General features: G+C 58.3%; 1 protein-coding gene across 2 annotated transcripts; it reads right to left on the minus strand.

Annotated features, from left to right (window-relative positions):
* Positions 1-30: 30 nt before the first annotated feature.
* On the minus strand, positions 31-21,970 carry TUBGCP6 (tubulin gamma complex associated protein 6). 2 transcript variants are annotated; one of them, XM_002688001.6, is made up of 25 exons: positions 21,053-21,970; positions 19,637-19,800; positions 16,309-16,519; positions 9,704-9,877; positions 8,581-8,702; positions 7,775-7,853; positions 7,585-7,694; positions 7,380-7,471; positions 7,148-7,287; positions 6,122-6,271; positions 5,507-5,588; positions 5,336-5,424; positions 5,139-5,254; positions 3,891-4,029; positions 3,465-3,566; positions 2,204-3,308; positions 2,035-2,081; positions 1,761-1,896; positions 1,509-1,677; positions 1,282-1,423; positions 1,007-1,201; positions 799-931; positions 505-718; positions 235-434; positions 31-157 (listed from the first exon to the last, which is right to left on the minus strand). In XM_002688001.6, exons 1-25 carry the CDS (start codon positions 21,791-21,793, stop codon positions 66-68), a joined length of 4,944 nt encoding a protein of 1,647 aa, XP_002688047.1. In that variant the 5' UTR covers positions 21,794-21,970; the 3' UTR covers positions 31-65. The 2 variants fall into 2 exon arrangements, with proteins under 2 accessions (XP_002688047.1, XP_059743203.1); XM_059887220.1 differs by lacking the exons at positions 31-157; positions 235-434; positions 505-718 and having other exon boundaries at positions 805-931; positions 1,014-1,201.
* Positions 21,971-21,986: the final 16 nt, after the last annotated feature.

Genomic DNA, 21,986 nt, shown 5'->3' on the forward strand with positions numbered 1-21,986 from the left:
CCGCGCCCAACCCGGAGATGGAGGCTGGAGGGCGGGCACACGTTTATTGCAGCTGATCCCGGGGCTCAGGCGTCCTGGTAGTAGTTGTTGAAGTTGATGCGCAGCAGGAAGTCCTCCAGGTGGGGCTGGTAGCCGCGGTTCACCAGTTTGCTCACCACTGGGGGGGAGGTGGGGTGCAGGTTCAGTGAGCAGCGCAGTCCCGCCCCAGCCCTCCCCTGCCCCAGGGTGCGTCACCTTTGAAGAGGAAGTGGGAGTAATACTTGAAGGCGCTGTAGGACTGCTGCATGAGGGCAAAGTTGGGGTGCTCAGGGCCGCGCGGGCCGCCGGCCGGGCCCCAGGGCTGGGAGATGAGCTGGCTGCGGAACTTGAGGACCAGGCTGAAGACGCTGTGGATGACGTTCATGACCGGCGCCGCCTTCTCGGTCAGCAGGCCCCTGGGGGGGAGGCGGGGGCTGCGGTGGGTGCGCCTGAGCCAGGGGTGCACGAGTGCAGGCCGCAGCTCACCTGAAGACCGCCTTGTGCAGGTACTCGGCGTGGGCGCGCTGTATCTCCTCCAGGTCACCCACCGAGGCCAGCCTGGCCTGGAACTCACACCAGCTGACATGCAGGATCTGGTTGGCGATGTAGCCCTGGGTGACCTTGACGAAGTGCTGCATCTCGTGCTTGAACAGCTGCAGCTGGCGGAACTGCACCGAGCCGGCTGCCTGGCTTACCCGCGCTGGGGGTTGCGGGGGAGGGAGCAGGGGTGAGTGCGGCCTGCCGCGGGCAGAGTGGGCCCCTCGGGCCCCCCAGGCTCACCTGTACGCTTGAGGTGGAAGCAGACGTCCTTGAGCGTCCACATCATGAGCTTCAGCTGCAGCAGGAAGGAGAAGATGCCGCCATACCTGCTCAGGCAGCCCTCGGTGACCACGATGTTGAGAGGCCAGTCGACCTGCCAGGGAGGCCAGCTCAGCACAGCTGCGTCCTGGGAGCACCCCCACCGCCCGCACCAGGGAGTGCTGCTGACCTTGTACCTGAGCTCCAGGCAGCTCAGCACGTCCGGGGCATTGGGGGCGAACGTCTCGGGCAGGAACTTGAGAGCGAAGGAGAGGTTGGCGGCGTGTGGGCTGTCGCCATGCAGGCTGTACTGCAGGGCCTTGCTCAGCACCGAGTTGAGCACCAGGGGGCTGAGAAGCTCCCCGGGCGTCTGGCCCGCCCCGAGCTGCAGGGACAGGATACAGAGTCCCAGAGCATCCAGAGCCTGCCTGCTGCTGCTCTGGCACCTGGCCCGCCCAGGCTCACCTTCTCGAAGAGCAGGTCGCTAAGGGACTGGGCGAACTCCCCATCCTCCATCAGCAGGAAGTGCCGCAGTGCCTCAAAGTGCGCCCCGAGGTTCAGCTCCACGAAAAAGTAGTCGACTACGGCCTTGTTCACCAGGGAGACGCTGGCAGGAGGGACCTGGCATTACTGACCGTCGGGGGCAGAGCCGGGTGGGGCGGGGAGGGCGTGGAGGGTCAGGCGGCACTCACTGGGCAGCCAGCGGGGCAGTGACAGAGTGCTTCATGAGCACGGGCAGCGGCAGCAGCTCGCTCAGCTGCACGGCGCTCTCGTCTGCGTCTGATGGGACCCCAGCGTCCTCAGGGAGGGCAAAGGCTCGGGGAAGCCCGTGGTGCAGGAGGCGGGCCACGGGAGGCTCCGCTGTGGGGTGACAGACTGCAGTCACGCACCAGGACACGGGGCCAGGCTGCCTCCTGCCTGCCCGCCGTGGCCGGCCCACTCACACATGGCTTCGTAGCTGTCTGGGTACTGCTCCAAGCGATACTGCCCCGCGAGGCCCACCAGGTAGGCCTGCTCCCGGTCCCAGAGCTGGGCCGCTGCCTCGCCAGCGTCTGGGCTGCTCTGGACGTCTGCATTCTCCTAAGATGACCCAGCTTTGAGGGACCCGCCTCCTTCCCTCATGTGAGAGGAGGGACCAGCAGGCAGCCCGCCCCGCCCAGTCCCAGGACAGAGCAGTGCCTGCCCACAAAAGGCCCAGCACACCCCCCAACCCCTGACCTGTGAGCTGGGAGAGAGGTCCCTGGAGTCCTCACTCATCCCCAGGCCTGAGCAGAAGAAACGGGGCAGGAGAGGGGGGTCAGGGGCAAACATCCGCCCCCCCACCGGTCCTCCCCCTCCTGGGTTCACAGACGCCCCCAGGAGCAGGACGGCTCTGGGTCCCACTGACCTGGCTCCTCCAGGGTGCCGTCTCCCAGAGCAGCAGGTACAGCCTCAGCAGACAGTGAGGCCTGGGGGCCACCCTCCTCCCCGTGGCCAGGGCCTGGTCCAACCACCTGTGCGCTGGAGCTGCCTGAGGCTGTCTCCGCAGGCAGCTGCAGTGTGTGTTCCTGGGCAGGTCCCTGGGCTCCTGAGCTGAGGCCCAGCTGGGGCCCAGGGTCAGGGGGGCACAATGGGGGCCTGGGCAAATTGGGCTCGGCTTCCCCTGAGAGCACCCCCAGCACCACACTGGACTGAGACACGTGTCCGTAGACGTTCCACCGTGGCCGGGAGGGGGCCACGTCCCACACATTCTCCCCCACCCTGATGCTGGCATCAGACACATGTCCGTGGACGTTCCACCGTGGTCGAGAGGGGGCCACGTCCCACACATTCTCCCCCACCCTGATGCTGGCATCAGACACGTGTCCATGGACGTTCCACCGTGGCCGGGAGGGGGTCATTCCAGAAGCACAGCCCCCTCTGGGAACACCAGGCTCTGCCCCAAGGACCTGCGCAGTGGCCGGGCAGCGCTCCTCCTGGGGGGAGGGGTGCTGTGGGGGGTCCAGGCCACACGTATCCAGCGGCACCTGAGTGTCCTCCTGCAGCTGCTGCCCCCTGCTGCCCGGGCTGCCTCCTGCGGTCTGGAGAGCCCCTGCGGAACCTGAGGCGGCCACAGTGGGCCTCAGGACGGTTCTGAAGTCGTACTCCTGTGGCCTGACAGGTGTCAAGTCCATTGCTGTGGACGGAGCCATGGGAGGCAGGTCGGAGCCAATGGTCTGCAGTGCCTCCTCCAGGACGGGGGCCGTGCCGCTGAGCCCAGCCTCAGCCCCCTGGGCCGCGGGCAGGAAGTCTCGGAGGCTGAGGCCCGTGAACGGCCCCGGCTCCTCTGCCTGCCCCCACAGCAGGCCTGCCCCGGGCCCCGTGCCATAGGCCCCAGCTCCTGGAGACTTGAGGGGCTGCAGCGTGAGCGTGCTCTGCCCATGAGGGCCGGCCGGGGCCGCCTCCCGCGGCTCCTCTCGCCCGGGGTCACAGCTGCCGCCTCTGTCAGGGGGCACAGGGCCCAAAAAGGAGGCCTGAAACACAAGCGCGTGGGTCCCCCTGGTGTCTGCTTCTGTCCCCCAGGTTCAGTTCTGCACCCCACACTCAAGCCCATGAAAGGGGACACTGGGGACACAGGCCAGGCCTGGGGCAGCCAACCCAGAGCCCACCCTCCATGGCCTGGATCCTACCTGGTCCCCTGCCCGTGAGTGGGCACTTGTCTGGGAGCAGGCACCAGGGAGGATGGCCGGCTGCTCTAGGGGCCTCCCCTCGGCCACGGCCTCTAGCATCCCCTGAAATGGAACCAGCAGGACATGAGGCGGCAGCCGTGGGGGGTGAGAGCCCGAGCCCCAGCCCCAGCCCCAGCCCCAGCCCCACGTCCGCAGGCGCGCCGACGCAGCAGGGCTCCGCAGCAGCTGCCCAGAGCCCAGCTGGCATCCGGCACCACCCATGTCACCTGAGGGCAGCCCAGCCTGTCCCGTTCATGCCCCTCTGGGCACCTGGTTAGAGCGTTACCCAAACCCCGCAGTGGGCACACAGTGGGTCTGTGTGTGACTTCAGGGCTCCTGAGTCCCCGAGAGCCCAGGAAAGAACTCCTGGGTGACGAGTGGCAACACCTGAATGCGCTTCTCGTCTTCCAGGAGAAAACGAAGCCGCGCGCTGGCCAGCCGGTGCCTCCGGACCTTCCACAGTGACCTCTGCTCCCGACGAGCCGCCTCTGCAGACAACTTGCTGTAATGATCCACCAGCGCCTGCCTGCAGCCACCCAGACAGCACGGGCCACCAGTCAGCCCACTGTCCAGCCACTGCCCCATGCGGGGGCCCCCGACGGGAAGCCTATCCCCGAGCACCTTCCCCAGGTGGGCAGCTGGCCCCTTGGAGCCCCCACAACACCTGCAGGGCCTTACTGGGCAGGTCTTTCTGCCTCCCCCCAAATGGTAGCCCCTGGTGGGCACGTGCAGTGCAGTCACTCAGAGTGAACCCCAGACGAGCTCCCCCACAGCCTGAAGCACAGGGAGCAGTGCGGGCCGTGGGCCCAAACCCTCTCGGAGGTGCGACCTCGCTCCTCATTGGAGGTGGTTCTCGCACTGCCACGCCAGGTCCAGAGCATCGAGAGGTGGTGCAAATGGCACGAGGCAGTGGGAACACCTCACTCAATTCAAAGCTCGCCATGTTACAGCCAATGGCGCTGACCCTCTCACCAACGTGAAGTTGGTTTAAAACCCAGCCTGGCCACGTTTACTTCAGCTGCCACAGGCCAGGGACACACTCCATACCTAGTAAACAAGATCTCCTCCACATGTAAACAAGAGAATAACATCATCATACACGCGTGTGTACACACCCAAGTCAGAATGGATGCACGCAGACACGTGTGCACTCGGCACTGACTGGCTCTGTCACGCTCCATGAACAGTCCCCGAGTCAGGACCACTGACCGGGAGGTGAGGAAAGGGCGGGGCTCCTGAGGCGCCAGCTGTGCTGGCAGCTCGCAGGAAGTGCAGGGAGGGAGGGAGGGATGCCAGAGCACTAGACAGACCCCAGACGCCATGCTGGGTAAATCCCTGTCTCTCAGTCAGGCTGCTAACAGGCTTAAAGACAAATTTAAGAAACAGGCAGTTTAACTTAAAGGAAACAGAGAGAGAGAGACAGGATGCGAGCACAGCGTGGACCGAGCCTGGACCCCAGTCCACACAGAGCGACTGCAAGAAGACCGAGCTCAGGCCACCACTGTTCCCGCCTGACAGACGCCTGAAAGGCGCCAGATACAGACAGAAGGCAACCAGCCACCACAAAGCTCAAGCCAGCCGTGACTCCCAGGAAGGACAAGCCCGTGGCCATGGTGCCCCCGGCCACCCACCCACCTGGCCTTCCTCTCCAGTTGCTCCTCCAGGGCCCTCAGCCTTCTCTCCCGGTCCCGGAGCTCGCGGGCATAGCTGAAGTCCTCATCCAGCTCCTCCTGCCTGGCTGCCCGGCGTCGCTGCAGAACACCCCATAGGCACCCCGCTAGTGAAGCCGACCCCTCGAGCCCACCCCCCCTGCCCAGGGCCAGCCCCCCCACCTCCTGGTCCTTCACAAACTGCTCCTTCAGCCTCTGGAATTGCTCTCGCTTCCGGGCGTCCGAGACCATCCGCTCTGACATCTGCCGATCTGGAACAAGACAGCCAGGGGCCATGATGAGAAGCCCCAGCAGCAGGCCCCCGAGATGGAGGGGCAGGCGAGCCACACGCACCGCTGAGCGCCCGCAGGACCCTGGACGCCGCCTCCCGGGCCTGGACAATTAATTCTTGCTTTGCAATTTCCATCCGTAATTCCTGGAAAAGACCACCAGCGACTGATGCGTCTGACCTTTCAGCCCCCACCCCGGGACAGCCAGGGAGAGGGCTCTGCTCAGACCAGGTCTGGGGGTGCAGCACCCATCGTGCAAGGCAGTGAGGCTGGTCCCCAGGCAGGTGACACCCTCTCTCAGAGTGACCCGGGGCCAAGACCCCAGCCTTCATGTCCACGCTGGCCCTCCCACAGAGGCCAGCCCCCTGCATCCCCAGGGCTCGCCCCTCCACCCGACTGGTTCTCAGGGGTCTGCCCCGCCCACAGCTTCCTGCTGCCCACAGGTGCCAGGACTTTGCATCAACCCCTCCCCAGGACACAGGACACTCAAAGCTCGGGCCTCAGTGCACCTGACCCTTCTGAGCAGGACGGAGGCTCAAGGGAGCCACTGAGGCCAGGAGGCTCAGGCCCTGCTGCCCTGGAGCCATGGCCTGGCCAGGATGGGGCTGCCTAGCGCCCAGCCCGCCCCAGGAGGAGAGGAGAGGGAGGGCCAGGGAAGGCCGGGCTGTGGTGCCCTCACCTTCTCCTCCTTGCTGACCGAGCTGTGGCGCGCCACCCTCTCCATGCGGCCCACGTAGGTGGCACAGTCCTTCTCGATGTCCTTCAGCTCCTCGAGGGAGAAGGTCACGGAGATGCGCGGGACCGGGACGTCCGAGCAGCACAGGTAGTGCTGGAGGGCGGGCGTGGGGGCGGCACCTGAGCCCAGGGACTGGCAGCCACAGCCCGTCTTGCCTCCCGCTCGTGACCCACGTGGACAGCCTGCCTCCGGAGTGCTGTGCTCCCCGCTGACACCCCCCACGGCTCCAGAACAGCAGGTGTGGGTCTCCGCCCAGGGCCAGGCCTGGCTCCCACAAGTAAGGCTCCAGGAAAAGGTGGGAAGGCCCAGACACACCCACAGGGCCTCCCTAAGGTCAGCCCTGCCCACCACGGGAGCCCCGCCCCCCACAGCCAACACCTGGGCAGCTCCTGGGGGCTCATGGACACTGTAGCCCCCGCAGCAGCCTTGAGCCCATGCTGGCCGCTCCAGACCACTCCTCTCAGCCCTGCACTCAGCCGGCCGCTGACCCCTGCCCTGGCCTGCACCTGGCTGTTGCACTGCCAGGAGCCCCCGTCCACAGCCGCCGGCCTGTCCAGACACCAGACAGCGCCTCCCACAGGGGCCGCCCATCCCACCCACTGCCACTGGCCACTGGCCTTGGCTGCATGGACACCAACTCAGGCCTCTGCTCCAGGGCACGGCTGAGCCCTGGGACCCCTCACACGACCCCTGAGTCCACCCTCCTGCCGACACAGCCCTTCCCATCCCTCTGGGGCAGTTTCCAAGGTGGGGGAGGGGGAGGGGCCCACTGCCCCTTTGGCCTCTGAAAGGCCTTCGGCTTTCCTCCCATCTTTGAAGGAGCACCAGAAACTCAACAGAGCCGCTCATGAAACTCTCAAGGGGACAGGATGAGGTCACCCAACCTGGGCTGGAACCGTATGGACCTGGGCTGAGGGCAGATGGGCAGGCAGCGTGGGGCTGGCGGAGGCCGGCCACTCCGCCCCTCACCTGTGGGCAGCAGAGCTTCAGCAGATTGATGGTCTTCCCGCAGACGTACACGTCGTGGGCGATGTGGCTCAGGAACACAGGGACGCAGTCCTCCGCCTCTTTGGAAATGAGCACGTAGCCGTGGGTCCAGTACAACCTGTCTGCATGTGGGACGACTCGCTCAGGCCCGCGACCAGCGCAGCCCTGACCCGGCCGACGGCAGCGTCCTCGCCCGGCAGCAGCCCCCACCTACCTCTGAAGCCCAAGTACTCGTGGTTCACCTGGATCATGAACTCGCCATAAACATCTCTGAAGACCCCACTGTACACCCAGTCATGGATGAACCTGAATGCGCGTGGAAAGGAGGGGTGAGCTGGGCGTGACTCCGCCCTGGGAGTGGGGGGGCTGCAGTCCAAGCCCACCCGCCCAGAGCCTGCCCTGCCCCCGCCCCGCCCCACCGCGTGTAGGGCTCGCAGCTGGTCTTGAGCAGAGACAGCAGGACTGGGTAGTGCTCGTTGCTGCAGTTATCCAGGGCCTCCTGGTAGAGGTAGGAGAGCAGCTTCACGCCCTGCAGACAGCAAGGGGGGCTCAGCCACACCACACGCAGCAGGGGGAGCCCTGCCCTGCCCGGAGCCCGGCAGCCCTCACCGTGGGGAAGGCAGCCCTGGGCTCTCCGCCGCCGGAGCCTTGGAGAGTGGCGCCAACACCACAGAGCTCAGCCAGGTACCTGTACACAGAGGCGGGGAGACCAGGTGGGCAGAAGACCCAGGCCCTCCCCTGCCTGTCCACATAGTCCAGCTTTAAAACCGCCTGCACCTCAAGAAGCTCAGCTGTGAGCTGCCTGTCAGACCCTCCCAGGAACCCCATGCATCCCCACCTCCTTCCCAGGTCTGGCCAAGACTCTGAGTCCACGACTCTTCCCCACTCCTGCTGCTCTCCCTAAAGAGCCCCTCCTGCACCCACCACATCCCCCAGATCACCTCCTCTGCCATCCTGAATGGCTACCAAGTCCCCATAGGCCTCCCGCCTCGCCACCCCACTCCAGGCTGTGCTCCCATCACGCCCTCCCGACACCTCCAGGCTCAGCCTCCCCCTCGCACCCCTTCTCCAGCCCCGGGGCCTCCACACTCCTCCCCTCAGCCTGCAGGAACTCCTCTCTACTGAACCCACCCCCCAACCCCTAGTCTTCCACTCTGCCTTCTCCAGATGGCATCTGCCAGCAGGCACTCTGCCCATGTTCACTGACCAGCTCCTGAGTGCAGGCACCAGGTCTGTCTGCAGGGCTCCTGTGTGCCTGTTGGGTAGGAGCCCTGATCCTGGGTTGGGCCTGCTGGTGGGCACCTCATAAACTCAGCTGGGTCAAGGGCCATCCAGACCCCAACCAGGAGGCCGCCCACCATCCAGCATGGCCCATGCCTGCCTCACCAGCCACCAAGTCGCACGCCGAGGCTCACCTGAGCTGCCGGCCCAGCTTCTTGAAGAGAAAGCCGATGGTGAGGAGGCTCAGGGTGGGCGGGGTGGAGAGCACGCAAGCGCGGTAGTACTGCAGGTACCGCCTCAGGCCGCTAGTGAAGGCCTGTGGGGCAGGGGTCTGGAAGGAGGGTGGCCAGGCACAGGGCATGGCCACCAAGCTCAGAACCAGAGAACAACCTCGGTGCGGGAAAAAGTTGGGCCTCCACCCCCAAGCCTGGGGCTCCGTTTTCCAAGGAACGGGCATCTGCGGGTCACACGCGGACACCCAGCCCGGCCAGAAGCCCAAGCCCACTGTAAGCTCCCCCAGGCCAGCTGCACCAGGAATCTGCACCTTGCAGATCCCGGGCAGCTGGGCTGTGTGCACAGACACCAACTCCCAAAGGGTCTCTGGCCGCTCAGGCCACTGTGGTCCCAAGGACACTGGTGTCTGGGGCGGTGCCCAGGAGCATGGCCCCAGCGCAGCTCACATACTTCCAGGAGGTCTGCTGGAGCGCTCCAGCGCAAACGTCAGGCACCCAGGAGACCACTGTCCTGCCCTCCATCCCAGACAGTCAACACGGCAGTCCTGTCTGGGTTTCCCTCTGCCCTCCCAGCCCCGCTCAGGCCCATCCTAGAATCCGAACCTCGTCACATCACCCCAGCAGCCCTGCTGCGATGCCCAAGTGAAAAGGGCCCGGCCCAGTGCCTGCGCTCTCTCTCAGGCCTCACGCCGCAACCCCCCCACCCCATAGCTGCCCACTGTCCTGGGGGCCTGCCCAGCGTATGCACTGATGACAAGGCTTTCAGGCAGACCTGCTTCTGTCCCGCGCCAGGGACCCGGCGGGGACCAGGCAGCACGTGCTCTCTCCACACCACTGGCCTGCCCCCGGCCCCCGGCCCCCAGCACTAGCCACAGCTGCCTCCCATGCTCTCACGGCCCCAACACATCCACCCAGGTTTCCATGCAGTGATCGGCCAGGCAAGACGTGGTCCCCGGCCACCATTCCCAAAGGGCAACTGACAGTCTCTGACGTCACTGAGGAGAGTACGGCCTGGCTCAGAGGCCCCGGGGCAGGCCTGCATACAGCACCCGGGGACCCGCAGCAGCGTGAGGTGGGGCCGCACCTGGAACACGAGACCCTTGCTGCAGGAGGAGTCCAGCACAGGCTGCAGGGAGAAGTGGCTGAGGCGCGCGTAGTGGGTCCCGCACTCGGCCACCTCAGAGAGGAGGCCGCTGATGCTCTCGTGGGACGCTCCTGAGACGTGGACACCCCGCTTCACCGTGAAGGCCTGAGCTGGCTGGACGGGACAAAAGGGAGGTCACTGGGGTGGGCACCCGGGGTGGTGCTGCCTCTCACTGCACCTGGGCACCCAACCTTGGCACTGCCCCGAGCACCCCCAGACCGGGAGCCCCAAACCCAGACACACAGGTAGGGCAGGACACAGAAAGCCTTCTGCCAGCAGGCTGCCACTGACGTGACATGACACCTCCCACAGGTTAATATGCTAAATGTTAATGTCATGTGAATTTTAAGATTTAAAGAAAACAAAAGAAAACAAAAGCCCAAAAAAGAGAAGTCCAACACCGCTGGCTTCAATGGTAAATTCTACCAATTAAAGAACACCAATTGTTGGGACTTCCCTGGTGGTCCAGTGGCCAAGACTCCTCACTCCCAATGCAGGGAGCCTGGGTTTGATTCCTGGTCAGGAAACTAGATCCCACATGCCGGAACTAAGATCAAAGATTCTGTGTGCTGCAACCAAGACCCGGGGCACCAAATAAATAAATTAAAAAAAAAAAAGAACACCGACTGTTATTAAACTCTTTCAAAACTTAAAGAGGAGGAACACTTCCTAATTCTAAGAGGCCAGTATTCTTCTGATGCCAAAGCAAGATACAGACATTACAAGGAAAAGACTACAGTCCAACATCCCTCATGAACACAGATACAAAAATCTTTGAGAAGATATTAACAAACTGAATCTAGCAGCATGTTAAAGGATAATACACTGTGACCAAGTGGGTTTTATCTTAGGAATGCAAGGGTAGTTCAACATACAAAAATCAATGTAATATACATTAACAGAACAAAGGGAAAAATCATACATACGATCATGTCAGCTGATGCAAAAAAAGCATTTGACAGAAGTCAATTCAATCCTAAAGGAAATCCATCCTGAATACTCAGAGGAAGGACTGATGCTGAAGCTCCAGTACTTTGGTACCTGATGCAGAGAGTCGACTTACTAGAAAAGACCCCGATGCTGGGAAGGATTGAAGGCAGGAGGAGAAGGGGACAACAGAGGATGAGATGGTTGGATGGCATCACTGACTCAATGGACATGAGTTTTCACAAGCTCCCGGAGATGGTGAATGACAGGGAAGCCTGGTGTGCTGCAGTCCATGGAGTAGCAAAGAGTTGGATATGACTGAGCAACTGAACAATACCTTTTCACAATTAAAAACACTAAAAAAAACTAGGAAAAGAATGGAACTGGCTCAACAGGATAAAGACTGTATGTGAAAAATCCACAGCTTGCATTACACTCAGTAGCGAGACTGAAAGCTTCTCCCTGTGATAAGCAACAAGGCAAGGACGCGTGCTTTCACCGCTTCAGTGTAACACTTAAGTCCCAGACACAGCAGTTAGGCAAGGAGAAATTTTAATATGCAGACTGGAAAGGAAGAAGTAAAATGATCTATTTGCAGGTGACATCATCTTATATACAGAAAATGCTTAAGAATCCACAAAACACGTGTTAGAGCCGTTAAACGAATTCAGCAAAGTACTAGGATACAAAATCAACATACAAAAAGCATTTGTATTTCTATACACTTGCAATGAACAATCCAAAAAAGGAAAGTAAGAAACGATTCCGTTTACAAGTGCAATATAAGAATACAGTACTTAAGTAAATTTAACTGAGGAGACAAAAGACTTGTTAAAGTGAAAACTAGAAAACACTGCTGAGAGAAATTAAAGACCTAAATAAATGCAAAGATATCCCATGTTCCTGGACCGGAGCATCTAATAACGTCAGGGTGATACACCAGGGCCTCCCCAGCACTCCAGGCTTCCACTGCAGGGGGCACAGGTTCAATCCCTGGTCCAGGACCTAGGATCCCCCATGCCACGGGCAACGAAGCCCACTCGCAGAAATGAAAGACCCCACAAGCTGTAACGAAGATTCGCCGTGCTACAAGTAACACTCGATACAGCCAAATAGATAAAAAAGATATTTAAATAGATAATGATTCACCCAAAGCAACCTGTGTATTCAGTGCCACCATATCATTATCCCAATGATGTTTTTAGCAGAAATAGAAAAACTCATCCTAGAATCCATATGAAATTGCAAAGGGCCCCAAATAACCACAACAATCTTAAAAAAAAAAAAGAAGGTGGAGAACTCATACCTCCCAAGGTCAAAACTTCCTACAAAGTTTTAGTCATCAAAACAGTGTAGAACTGGGGGACGTCCCTGGCTGTCTAGTGGTTAGACTCCGGATTTCACTGCCGTGGACCGGATTCAATCCCTGGTCAGGGAACTGAGATCCTGCAAGATGAGGGGTGTGGCCACAAAAAACATCACAGGAGTGGGATCAGGACAAACAGGAAGATCATGGAACAGAAGAGAGTCCAGAAATAAACTACTCACACATGGTCAATTGATGCACGAGCATACCCAGAACATATGATGCGGAAAGAAGAGTCTTTTCAACAAAGGCTGCTGGGTAAACAGAATATCCACATGCAAAAGATTAAAGCCGCACCAAGTACAAAATGAACTCAAAACAGATCAAACATCTAAACTGTAAAGCTGACACTATGGGACCCCGTGGTGGTGCAGTGGATAAGAATCCACCTGCCAGCATGGGGTACAGGGTCCAACCCCCGGTCCAGGAAGATCCCACACGTGGAGGAGCAACTAAGCCCGTGCACCGCAACTGCTGAGCCTGTGCTCTGGAGCCTGTGAGTCACAACTGCTGAAGCCCGCGCGCCTAGAGCCCATGCTCTGCAACAGAGAGGCCACCGCACCGAGGAGCCTGAGCACCACAGTGACGAGGAGGCCCTGCTCACTGCAACCAGAGAGAGCCCGAGCAGAACAATGAAGACCCAATGCAGCCAAAAATAAAGAAATAAACGAAATTATTTTAAAAAGAATAAAGCCAACACTGTGACACTCTTGGAGGGAAACATAGAGGCCTTGGATTTGGTGATTTCTTAAATAAGACACCAAAAGTACAGGCAACAAAAGGAAGAAAATCCGCTGGGCGTCAGCGGAATCAGACTCTGCACTTCAAAGCACACTGTCAAGAGTGTGAAAGGCAACCTACAGAATGAGAGAAAATATTGGCAAATCATATATCTGGTAAGGGACTAATATCCAGAATGCATCAAGAACTCCTACAACTCAAGAGCCCAACTCAACGACGGGCAGAGGGCAGGCGCGGGCACAGCAGGAGGCAGCAGTCCGCAGGCTGAGGCGCTCGCGCTGGGGGCGCCACACTCTTGTGCCGCAGCACCCGGGACAGTGGGGAAACACGCTTCCGTTCTCTGACCAGAAAGAGGCAAAGGACTAAAAACTCAAGTAGACTTTCTCCCAAAAGAGACATACAAGTGAAAAAGTGCTCAGGAGCAGTACTCATGATGGAAATGTAAGTCCAAATTATAATGAGACATAGGTACACTACCAGTATAAAATAGCTGTCTGGTGGGTGGCATCACTGGTGAAGAGCCCACATGCCAGTGCAGGAGATGCCAGAGACGTGGGTTCAATCCCCGGGTCGGGAAGACCCCTGGAGGAGGAAACGGCAACCCCTCCAGTGTCCTTGCCTGGGCGGTTACAGCCCACGGGGCCTCAGAGAGTCAGACATGACCGAACATGCAGGACAGGACAGTGGGGAGCTGCCATATCACACACGGAGCCCAGCGTGGCGCTCTGTGACGGCCTGAGTCGGGGGAGAGCTGGGGGCAAGCAGTGGGAGGGAGACTCAATAGGGAGGGGATGTATATACACACAGATATACGTATATGTGTGTGTGTATACATAGTCACAACTGATTCTCATTGTTGTACGGCAGAAACCAACACAACACCAAAAAGCAATTATCCTCCAATTAAAAAACAGAAAAATTAAGCATTTGGATTTTGGGGAAAAGAACTATAATGAGACATCACGTCACACCCACTGGGACAGCTACTATTTACCAAAAAAGGAGTGGGGGATAACAAGCACTGGTGAGGATGTAGAAAACTAACCCCAGAACAACACACACTGCTGGAGGGGGTACAAAAGGGCACAGCCACGGTGAAAAGTAGTCTGCTGGCTGCTCCAAAAGTTAACAGAATCACTGGGACTTCCTTGCTGGTCCAGGGGCTAAGGCTCTGACTACAGTGCAGGGGGCCCAGGTTCGCTCCCTGGTCAGGGAACTAGATCCCCAGGCTGCAGGTGAAAAGGCCCTGCATGCCACAATTAAAGGTCCCGTGTGCCACCACAGACCCGGTTCAGCCAAATAGACAAACCAAGCAATCACCACAGGACCCGCAAGCCCACTCCCAGGAATACACCCTGAAGAGCCAAATGCACCCATGTGCACGACAGCACTATTCGGAAGTCAGAAGGTGAGGTCCACCGGAGCGTCCATCCACTGATAAACAGCTAACAAAGCGTGGTCTTTATACACACAGCAAGGGAGAGGCGAAGACACACCCAACTGAATGCTGAGTTCCAGAGAACAGTGAGCAGAGATACGAACGGTTTCTTAAATGAACAGTGCAAAGAAGTAGAGGAGAACAACAGAATGGGAAAGACTAGAGATCTCCTCAAGAAAACTGGAGATGGCAAGTGAACATTTCATGCAAGGATGGGCATGATTAAGGACAGAATGGTAAAGACCTAACAGAAGCAGACGAGATTAAAAAGAGGTGGCAAGAATACACTGAAGAACTGTACAAAAAAAGGTCTTAATGACCCAGATAACCACAATGGTGTGGTCACTCACCTGGAGTCCGACATCTTGGAGCCTGAAGTCAAGTGGGCCTTAGGAAACATCACTACGAACAAAGCTATTGGAGGTGACAAAATTCCAGCTGAGCTATTTCAAATCTTAAAAGATGATGCTGTTAAAGTGCTGCACTCAATGTGTCAACAAATTTGGAAAACTCAACAGTGGCCACGGGACTGGATAATGTCAGTTTTCATTCTAATTCCAAAGAAGGGCAATGCCAAAGAATCTTCAAACTGCCGTATAATTGTGCTAACTTTGCATGCTGGTAAGGTTATGCTCAAAATCCTTCAAGTGAGGCTTCAGACGTACGTGAACTGAGAACTTCCAGATGTACAAGCTGGGTTTAGAAAAGGGAGAGGAACCAGAGAGCAAATCGCCAACATACACTGGATCATAGAAAAGAAAGAAAGTTCCAGGAAAACATCTACTTCTGCTTCATTGACTACGCTAAAGCCTTTGACTGTGTGGATCATAACAAACTGTGGAAAATTCCTAAAGAAATGAAAGTATCAGACCACCTTACTTGTCTCCTGAGAAACCTGTATGCAGATCAAGTTAGAACCTTACATGGAAAAACAGACTGGTTCAAAACTAGGAAAGGAGTACGTCAAGGCTGTATGTTGTCACTCTGATAATTTAACTTGTATGCAGAGTACATCATGCAAAATGCCAGGTTGGATGAAGCACAAGCTGAAATCATGATTGCCAGGAGAAGTATCAACAACCTCATACATGCAGATGATACCATTCTAATGGCAGAAAGCCATTCTAATGGCAGAGAGAGCCTCTTGATGAGTGTGAAAGAGAAGAGTGAAAACTTGGCTTAAAACTGAACATTCGAAAAACTAAGATTATGGCATCAACTCATGGCAAATAGGTGCAGAAAAAGTACAGCAGTGACAGATTTTATTTTGGGGGGCTCCAAAATCACTGCAGATGGTGACTGCAGTCATGAAATTAAAAGACACTTATTCCTTGGAAGGAAAGCTATGACACACCTAGACAGCGTATTAAAAAGCAGGAACATCGTTTTGCCTACAAAGGTCTGTAGAGTCAAAGCTATGGTTTTTCCATCAGTCATGGATGGATATAGGAGCTGGACAATAAAAAAGGCTGAGGGCCAAAGAACTGATGCCTTCAAGCTGTGGTGCTGGAGAAGACTCGACAGTCCCTTGGGCAGCAAGGAGATCCAACCAGTCCATCCTAAAGGAAATCAACCCTGAATATTCATTGGAAGGACTGATGCTGAAGCTGAAGCTCCAATACTTCGGCCACCTGATACCAAGAACTGACTCACTGGAAAAGACTCTGATGCTGGGAAAGAGTGAAGGTAAAAGCAGAAGCAGGTGGCAGAGGATGAGATGGTGAGACAGCATCACTGACTCAATGGACGTGAATCTGAGCAAACCCTGAGAGACAGTGAAGGACAGGGGAGCCTGGAGTGCTGCAGTCCATGGGGTTGCAAAGAGTCATGACTTAGTGACTAAGCAACATGCGTGTAGAGTACTTTCTAGCCTTAAAAAGGAAGGAAATTCTGACACAGACTACAACATGAATGAACCTTGAGATCATTATGCTGAATGAAATAAGTCAGACCCAAAGGACAAACACTTCGTGATTCCATTCATATGGGTAAAATCACTTTAAAACTGAAACAAGACGACCATCCCCAGGGAGGCCGCCAAGACGGCTTCCGGGCCACACCTCACCTCCTTACCTGGCAGAGGGAGAATGTGGCGGACACGACTCCGATCAGGACATTGAGGGCGTCCTTCACCAGCTCGCACTCCTTCACTAGGACGGGCTGTGGGGCCTGCAGGAGGCTCCCGCCCAGCACCTGCAGCTCTCCTTGGCGAAGTCGGCAGAACCTGTCAAAGGCATCCCTTCCTGCCTCAGTGAGGTAGGGCTCCTCTCGATGGCCAGGGGGGCTGTGGGGACAGAGCGGGCAGGGAGCTGAGGTAAGCAGAGGGCAGGACAAAGAGCAACTCAATAGCGTGAGATGTCTAAGGCCAGATGAGACTCCCCACTGTCCCCCAGTCTGCGTCCAGCAGGCCCATCAGACAGCACTGCGCAGAAGTGTCCCCACCCAGCCCGCACCCACGGGGCACACGGTGGTCCTCTGGCTGATGCCTCGCTTGCTTGCAATGACCTCTGCGTGGGAAACAACACCCGGGCCCGGAGCAGCACAGTCACAACCGCACAAGTGTCCGTCAGCAGAGGACTGGATAAAGACGAGGTCTGTCCACGCAGAGGAACGTTAATCCAGCCTTCAGGAGGAAGGAATTCTGCCACAGTGTGTCCGCTGCTACAACACGGAGATGCGCTGAGGGCGTGAGGCTGAGTGATTAGCCCAGTCGTGTGCGAGGACAAGTGGTGCACGACCCCACCCCTGTGGTCCCGAAAGTCACAGACACAGAAAGGAGACGGTGGGGGCCCAGCGCGGAGGACAGTGGTGCAGAGTGAGGGTCTGATGGAGACAGTCTCAGTGTGGGAGGATGAAAAGTTCCGGAGAGGATGGTGCTGATGGTCACCTCACATGAATGTGCTTAACGCCGCTGATGGAAATGTCAAAAGGGTTAAGATGTTAGACTTCGTGTCATAGGATGTTATCACCCTCTGCCCAAGAAAGCACAAAGATCGTACAGAGCCAAAAGTTCCCTGAAATTCTAGGAGAGAACAGGCACATGCCTGCCCTAGGGTCTCTGCCTACGTGGGATCTGCAGGAAGTTCAAGAACAGGGTCTACCAGCCTGGTCATACTGTTCATGAGGCCAAAGAGACAGCACCATTTCTTAGCTATTCCTTTGGACACCATCAACTCCTACTGAAAACATGAAACAGCTGCTTTTAACGTCCACTGGAAGAAGTAGACTCTTAATAAAAGAAGCCCAGGAAAAGCCTTAGAACTTGCTAAGACCAAAATTCTTTTCTGATGGACAGAGCACCATAAGGCGCCCTTTCCCTCATTCAGTAAGAGCAGGGGCCAGAGCAGCCAGGCGGACGAGCCCAGCCTCACAGGGCCGGCGCCGCTACGAGACACAGGCTGCGAGGAGGTGCAATGTGCCGCCCAGGACAGGGGCCCTAAAGGGACCGAGGGAACGGAGACGCTGGTCAGGAAGGCCAGGGGAGCAAGGCCACGCCCAGAGCAGTGTCCCCGAGGGCGGGAGCGGCCTGCGTGGAAGCCTAGAGATGGGAGGAGAAAGGGGCCAGGTGCTCTGGGCTCAGCATGGGAGGGCTGAGGGCAGGGGCCTGCGGCCAGTCCCAGTGGGCAGTGCTGAGCAGGGCAGAGCAGCGCACTCCTATCGCCATCCCTGGAAGGTGGCGCTGGCCAAGCGGAGGACAGCCGGGCATGCAGGAGAAGCAGGCGGGCCAGTCCTGAGTGTCCAGATCAGCAGGGGGGCCCAGCTAGGCCACCATAGCAGCCTGCGCTCCCTGGGGCACGGTGAGCTGGAGGGGAAGAGGAGCCTCTGGAGCTCCAGGGACCCCCGAGGCTCCAGTGCTGCAGGTGCCACCTCACTGCGCACACAGGCATCAGCCTCTGACCACTCTCCCGGGGTCAACCCCCTTGGTGACTGAGAGCTGAGATGAGAACCCGTGAAGCAAACACCACATTCACACTTGTCCCCACCGAGAACTTGGCCCTTAACATCAAAAGACCACTTCCCCAGAAAGGGTGACAGATGCTGAGGTGCCGGCAGCAGGGAGACCCAAGCTGGCTGGCAGGGTGAAGCACAGGGGCGGGGGTCCTCTGAGGGTCTCAGGCAAGGGCAGAGTTCACAATCAAGGGCTGTGGCTGCCAAGGAAGCTTTGACTGCCCATTTGTCAGAGTTCCTGGCAAGAAACTAGCAAGTGACTGGGATCCAACTGCAACAGATTCCCAAGGTTCTCCAAATGAACTTGAGGAACGGGCTTCAAGGGCAGGGGCATCCAGTTACAACAGAGGAGGCAGTGGAAGAGCCGTGGGTGGCCAGTGTCTCCTGCAGGGACACAGGCTAACGTGCTGGCCACCATCCTGCTTGAAGGGACAATAAGAAGCAGTCCTCACTCTGGAACTGTGAGGTCAGTTCTGCTTCAGGGGGACACTGAAGAGATTAAGTGCATTCACAAAAGGGGACAAGAACATGGACCGGCGGAGCAATCATGTCTCCTACTAAAGAGTGAGCTGAAAAACTGAGCCAAGAAAATCGGGAACTGGCAAATGAAATCCACTAGTGAACATTCACAAAAGAAAGCAGTGCTGCTTGATGGCCAGTGTTCAGACTTGCGAGGGCTTCGCAGGCAGCAGGCGGTCAGGTCTGCTCTGGTCACACAAGACAGATGAAGGCCGAACAGGAAGTCACAGGGCGAGGGCGCTCCTGCAGGACCAGACGGCCACCGGTGCTGGCGGTGCTCGGGGAGTCAGGGAGCGGGACCCGCCTGGGGGGGGGTGCGCACGCCAGGAAAGCCCCTCCAGCAGGAGCAGGGCCCACACAACACCCCGAGCACGTGCTCGTCCCAGGGAGGCCCCACAGGAGCCAAGGCTGCGTCAGAAGGCACTCGGCTCCCTGCAAACCCTGACTCTCTCCCTCAGTGCTCCCCACGCTGGCATCCCACAGATCTGTCAGCAGAGAAGAGGTGCCCAAACATGTGGGAGATGGGTCCTCTACCCCGACTCTGGGAGGCTGCGAGACGCCAGCACGCCATGGGCTGAAAGATCCGGCCTCAGAGCACCCATCAGGGAACAATGCGATGACAGGCTTCCCTCAGGGGAGCACCACCCTTGGGCCTCCCAGGTGTGAGAAGCACTCCCTCAGCAGCACCCCGTGCCCGGCACCAACCACAGAGCCCGCCACCCCGACCTGGAGCCGTCATGGCCAGGATGTGAGCCGCAGCCGTTTCTGGCTCAGTGGGAACTTCTATAGGTTTCTCCTGATAGTTCTCTCAACCCTCAGTCAACTTGCACACAGCTTGACTGAAACTTCCAAGTCCCTAATCTGGGCTGAGTAAAGGCCACATTAGAGGGCAGGGGAGGGGCAGGGTTTGCATTTAGGGCAAAGGCTCACAAACCATCCAACTTGCTCCCAGCATCTCCGCTTGCTGGCCTCGTAGGTGAGCACAGCGTCCCACAGGTCAATGTCTGGCGTCACGCCCGGCTCAGACTGGGAGTCAGGAGTGAGATTGGATGCTGACTGGAACCCTTCATCTTCCGACTGATCCACGCTCGGAGGGACCTGGAGCCCGTGGGAAAAGGACTTTACCTGTGGCATGGTGTCTGGATTCTACCCCAGTGTGAGAAGAGTTGCAGGAACCCTTCCATACGCTCCTGTTCACTCTATGGGAAAGACCTGGCAGAACATTTCTTCTCTTTTTCTCAAGCACACAAGCTACTACACCATGTTTTTGCCCCCAGTGAGTCACTTAAGAAATTAAATTTATTCATTATCAATTTCCAATTTCACACAACACAAGCTTATTGAGGCTTATGAGCCTCAACATAATTTACAATGACATTTTCCATAACATGTCTCTGATTTGGAAATTCCATTTTGGGGAACCTGGCATAAAAAAAAAAATCACATAGACACAGAAAGATTCACTTCTCCCAGGGTGTTTGCTATAGCATTATGGTTGGAAACAATGTAAGTGTCTCCCACTAAAGGAACCACTGAACAATAACTCCACATCCTTTCAGCAAAGCTACAAAACGCAAAGGCAAAGGATGATTAACAAGGTCTGAAAAATCCCACTTCATCCAGAAAAAAGCATGTAACACGGCACAAATAGCCAGGAGAAATGATTTTTGGCACCTATGGCTACTGAGTACTTGGGTACACAGGGAGGAATCAGACTTCATTTTGCGTGCTACGCTGTACAGCCGGCCTGCCAGGCCAGGAGACGTAAGCTATGAGGGTTCGATCCCTGGGTCGGGAGGATTCCCTGGAGAAGGGAATGGCTGCCCACTCCAGTATTCTTGCCTGGAGAATTCCATGGACAGAGGAGCCTGGCAGGCTAAAATCCAAAGGGGTCACAAAGAATCGGACAGGACTGAAGTGACCTAGCAGGCATGCTGTGCTCAGCCGCCTCTGACTCTTCGCAACCCCAAGGGCTGTAGCCCTCCTCTGTCCATAGAATTCTCCAGGCAAGAACACCGGAGTGGGATACTTCTCCCGGGAGATCTTCCGACACAGGGATTGAAGCCGGGTCTCCTGCACTGCAGGTGGATTCTCTACCCTCTGAGCCACCAGGGAATTTAAACATCAACTGGAAGGCAGGAGAAATGACTGAATGGCAGATACAAGAAAGCAGCGGCATGTGACTCGGGCCTGCGGGGAGGGGTCGCTGGGAATCCGCACCAGCAGCCCCAACCCACGGGTCCACCGCCAGCGCTGGACTCCGGCTCCCTCCCTTTGCCCCAGTGGAAGGAGGGTCAAACGAGGCGCTTCCCAAGCCCGAGGAGCCGCAGACGGGAAGCAAACACTCTACCTTGATGGCCAGTCCGGAGAGGTCTGCGCTGTCCGGCACCGGGGGCAGGTCCAGGCGGACGTCCAGGTCGGCCGTGCGGCTGTGCACCAGGGCTCCAAAGAGCGAGACGCGGGTGTCCCTTTCAAACCTGTCCCAGCAGGGGTCGCCGTACGAAAAGAGCCCGACGGCGGGCAGTCCGGTGCCCGGTGCCGACTCCATCACCTGCCGCGTCTTGCGGACCAGGTCTCGACACAGAGACTCCTCTCCGGAGATGAGCGACCGCACGTCCGCCTCCAACTCGCTCAAGTCGGCGCAGTCGTAGCCGCCGTACGGAAGGGCTCTCCCGACCGGCCGGCTGTGCAGGAAGACGCCCCGCCGACGCCGCCGCACTCGCGGGGGCCCGCTGCCCGCCAGCCGCACCAGCAGCTCCAGGACCGCGCCCAGCTCCGCCAGCGGCTGGCGCGGCGCGGCCTCCAGCCCCTCCACCAGCTCCTCCAGGCGGTCGGCCTCGGCGCCCAGGCCGCCCACTCGCAGGTCGAAGGACAGCATGAGGATCCTGTTCCTCACCGGCAGCCTCGGGAGGCCGGGCTGCAGCCCGCGGCCCTCCTCCTGAAAGAGGCCCGTGAACAGGGCGTCATAGGCCACCCTCTTGAGGCCCCGCTTGGCCTTCCTGCGGCTCCCGCGGCGCGGGCCCGAGGGAGCCTTGGCGGCCGGCAGGAGGACCTCACACAGGTCGTCCACCAGCTGCGGGACGCTGGCCATGCCTCCGCCTCACGCCGGGGCCTCGCGCGCGGCCGGATTCGCCTTCTCGGGGCCCCGGAAAATCGACGACCTGCAGAAGCGCCGCCGAGGACGGAGCGTGGGCCCGGCCCCCTCGGCCGGAGGAAGGCGCGCGCGACCTGACCCGCCTTCTCAGGGTCCCCTCAGCCGGAGAAAGGCGCGCGCGGCGGCGCCG

The sequence above is a fragment of the Bos taurus genome, chromosome 5, assembly GCF_002263795.3.
Source record: "Bos taurus isolate L1 Dominette 01449 registration number 42190680 breed Hereford chromosome 5, ARS-UCD2.0, whole genome shotgun sequence".
Taxonomy (NCBI): domain Eukaryota; kingdom Metazoa; phylum Chordata; class Mammalia; order Artiodactyla; family Bovidae; genus Bos; species Bos taurus.

Excerpts from the sequence above, each read along its gene's own strand:
- TUBGCP6 (XM_002688001.6), bottom strand. The coding sequence starts at position 21,793 with ATGGCCAGCGTCCCGCAGCTGGTGGACGACCTGTGTGAGGTCCTCCTG. Across the intron at positions 5,255-5,335 it reads AGTTTGTGAAGGACCAGGAG|CGACGCCGGGCAGCCAGGCA; the intron begins GTGGGGGGGCTG and ends GGTGTTCTGCAG. Across the intron at positions 3,567-3,890 it reads AAGACGAGAAGCGCATTCAG|GGGATGCTAGAGGCCGTGGC; the intron begins GTGTTGCCACTC and ends GTTCCATTTCAG.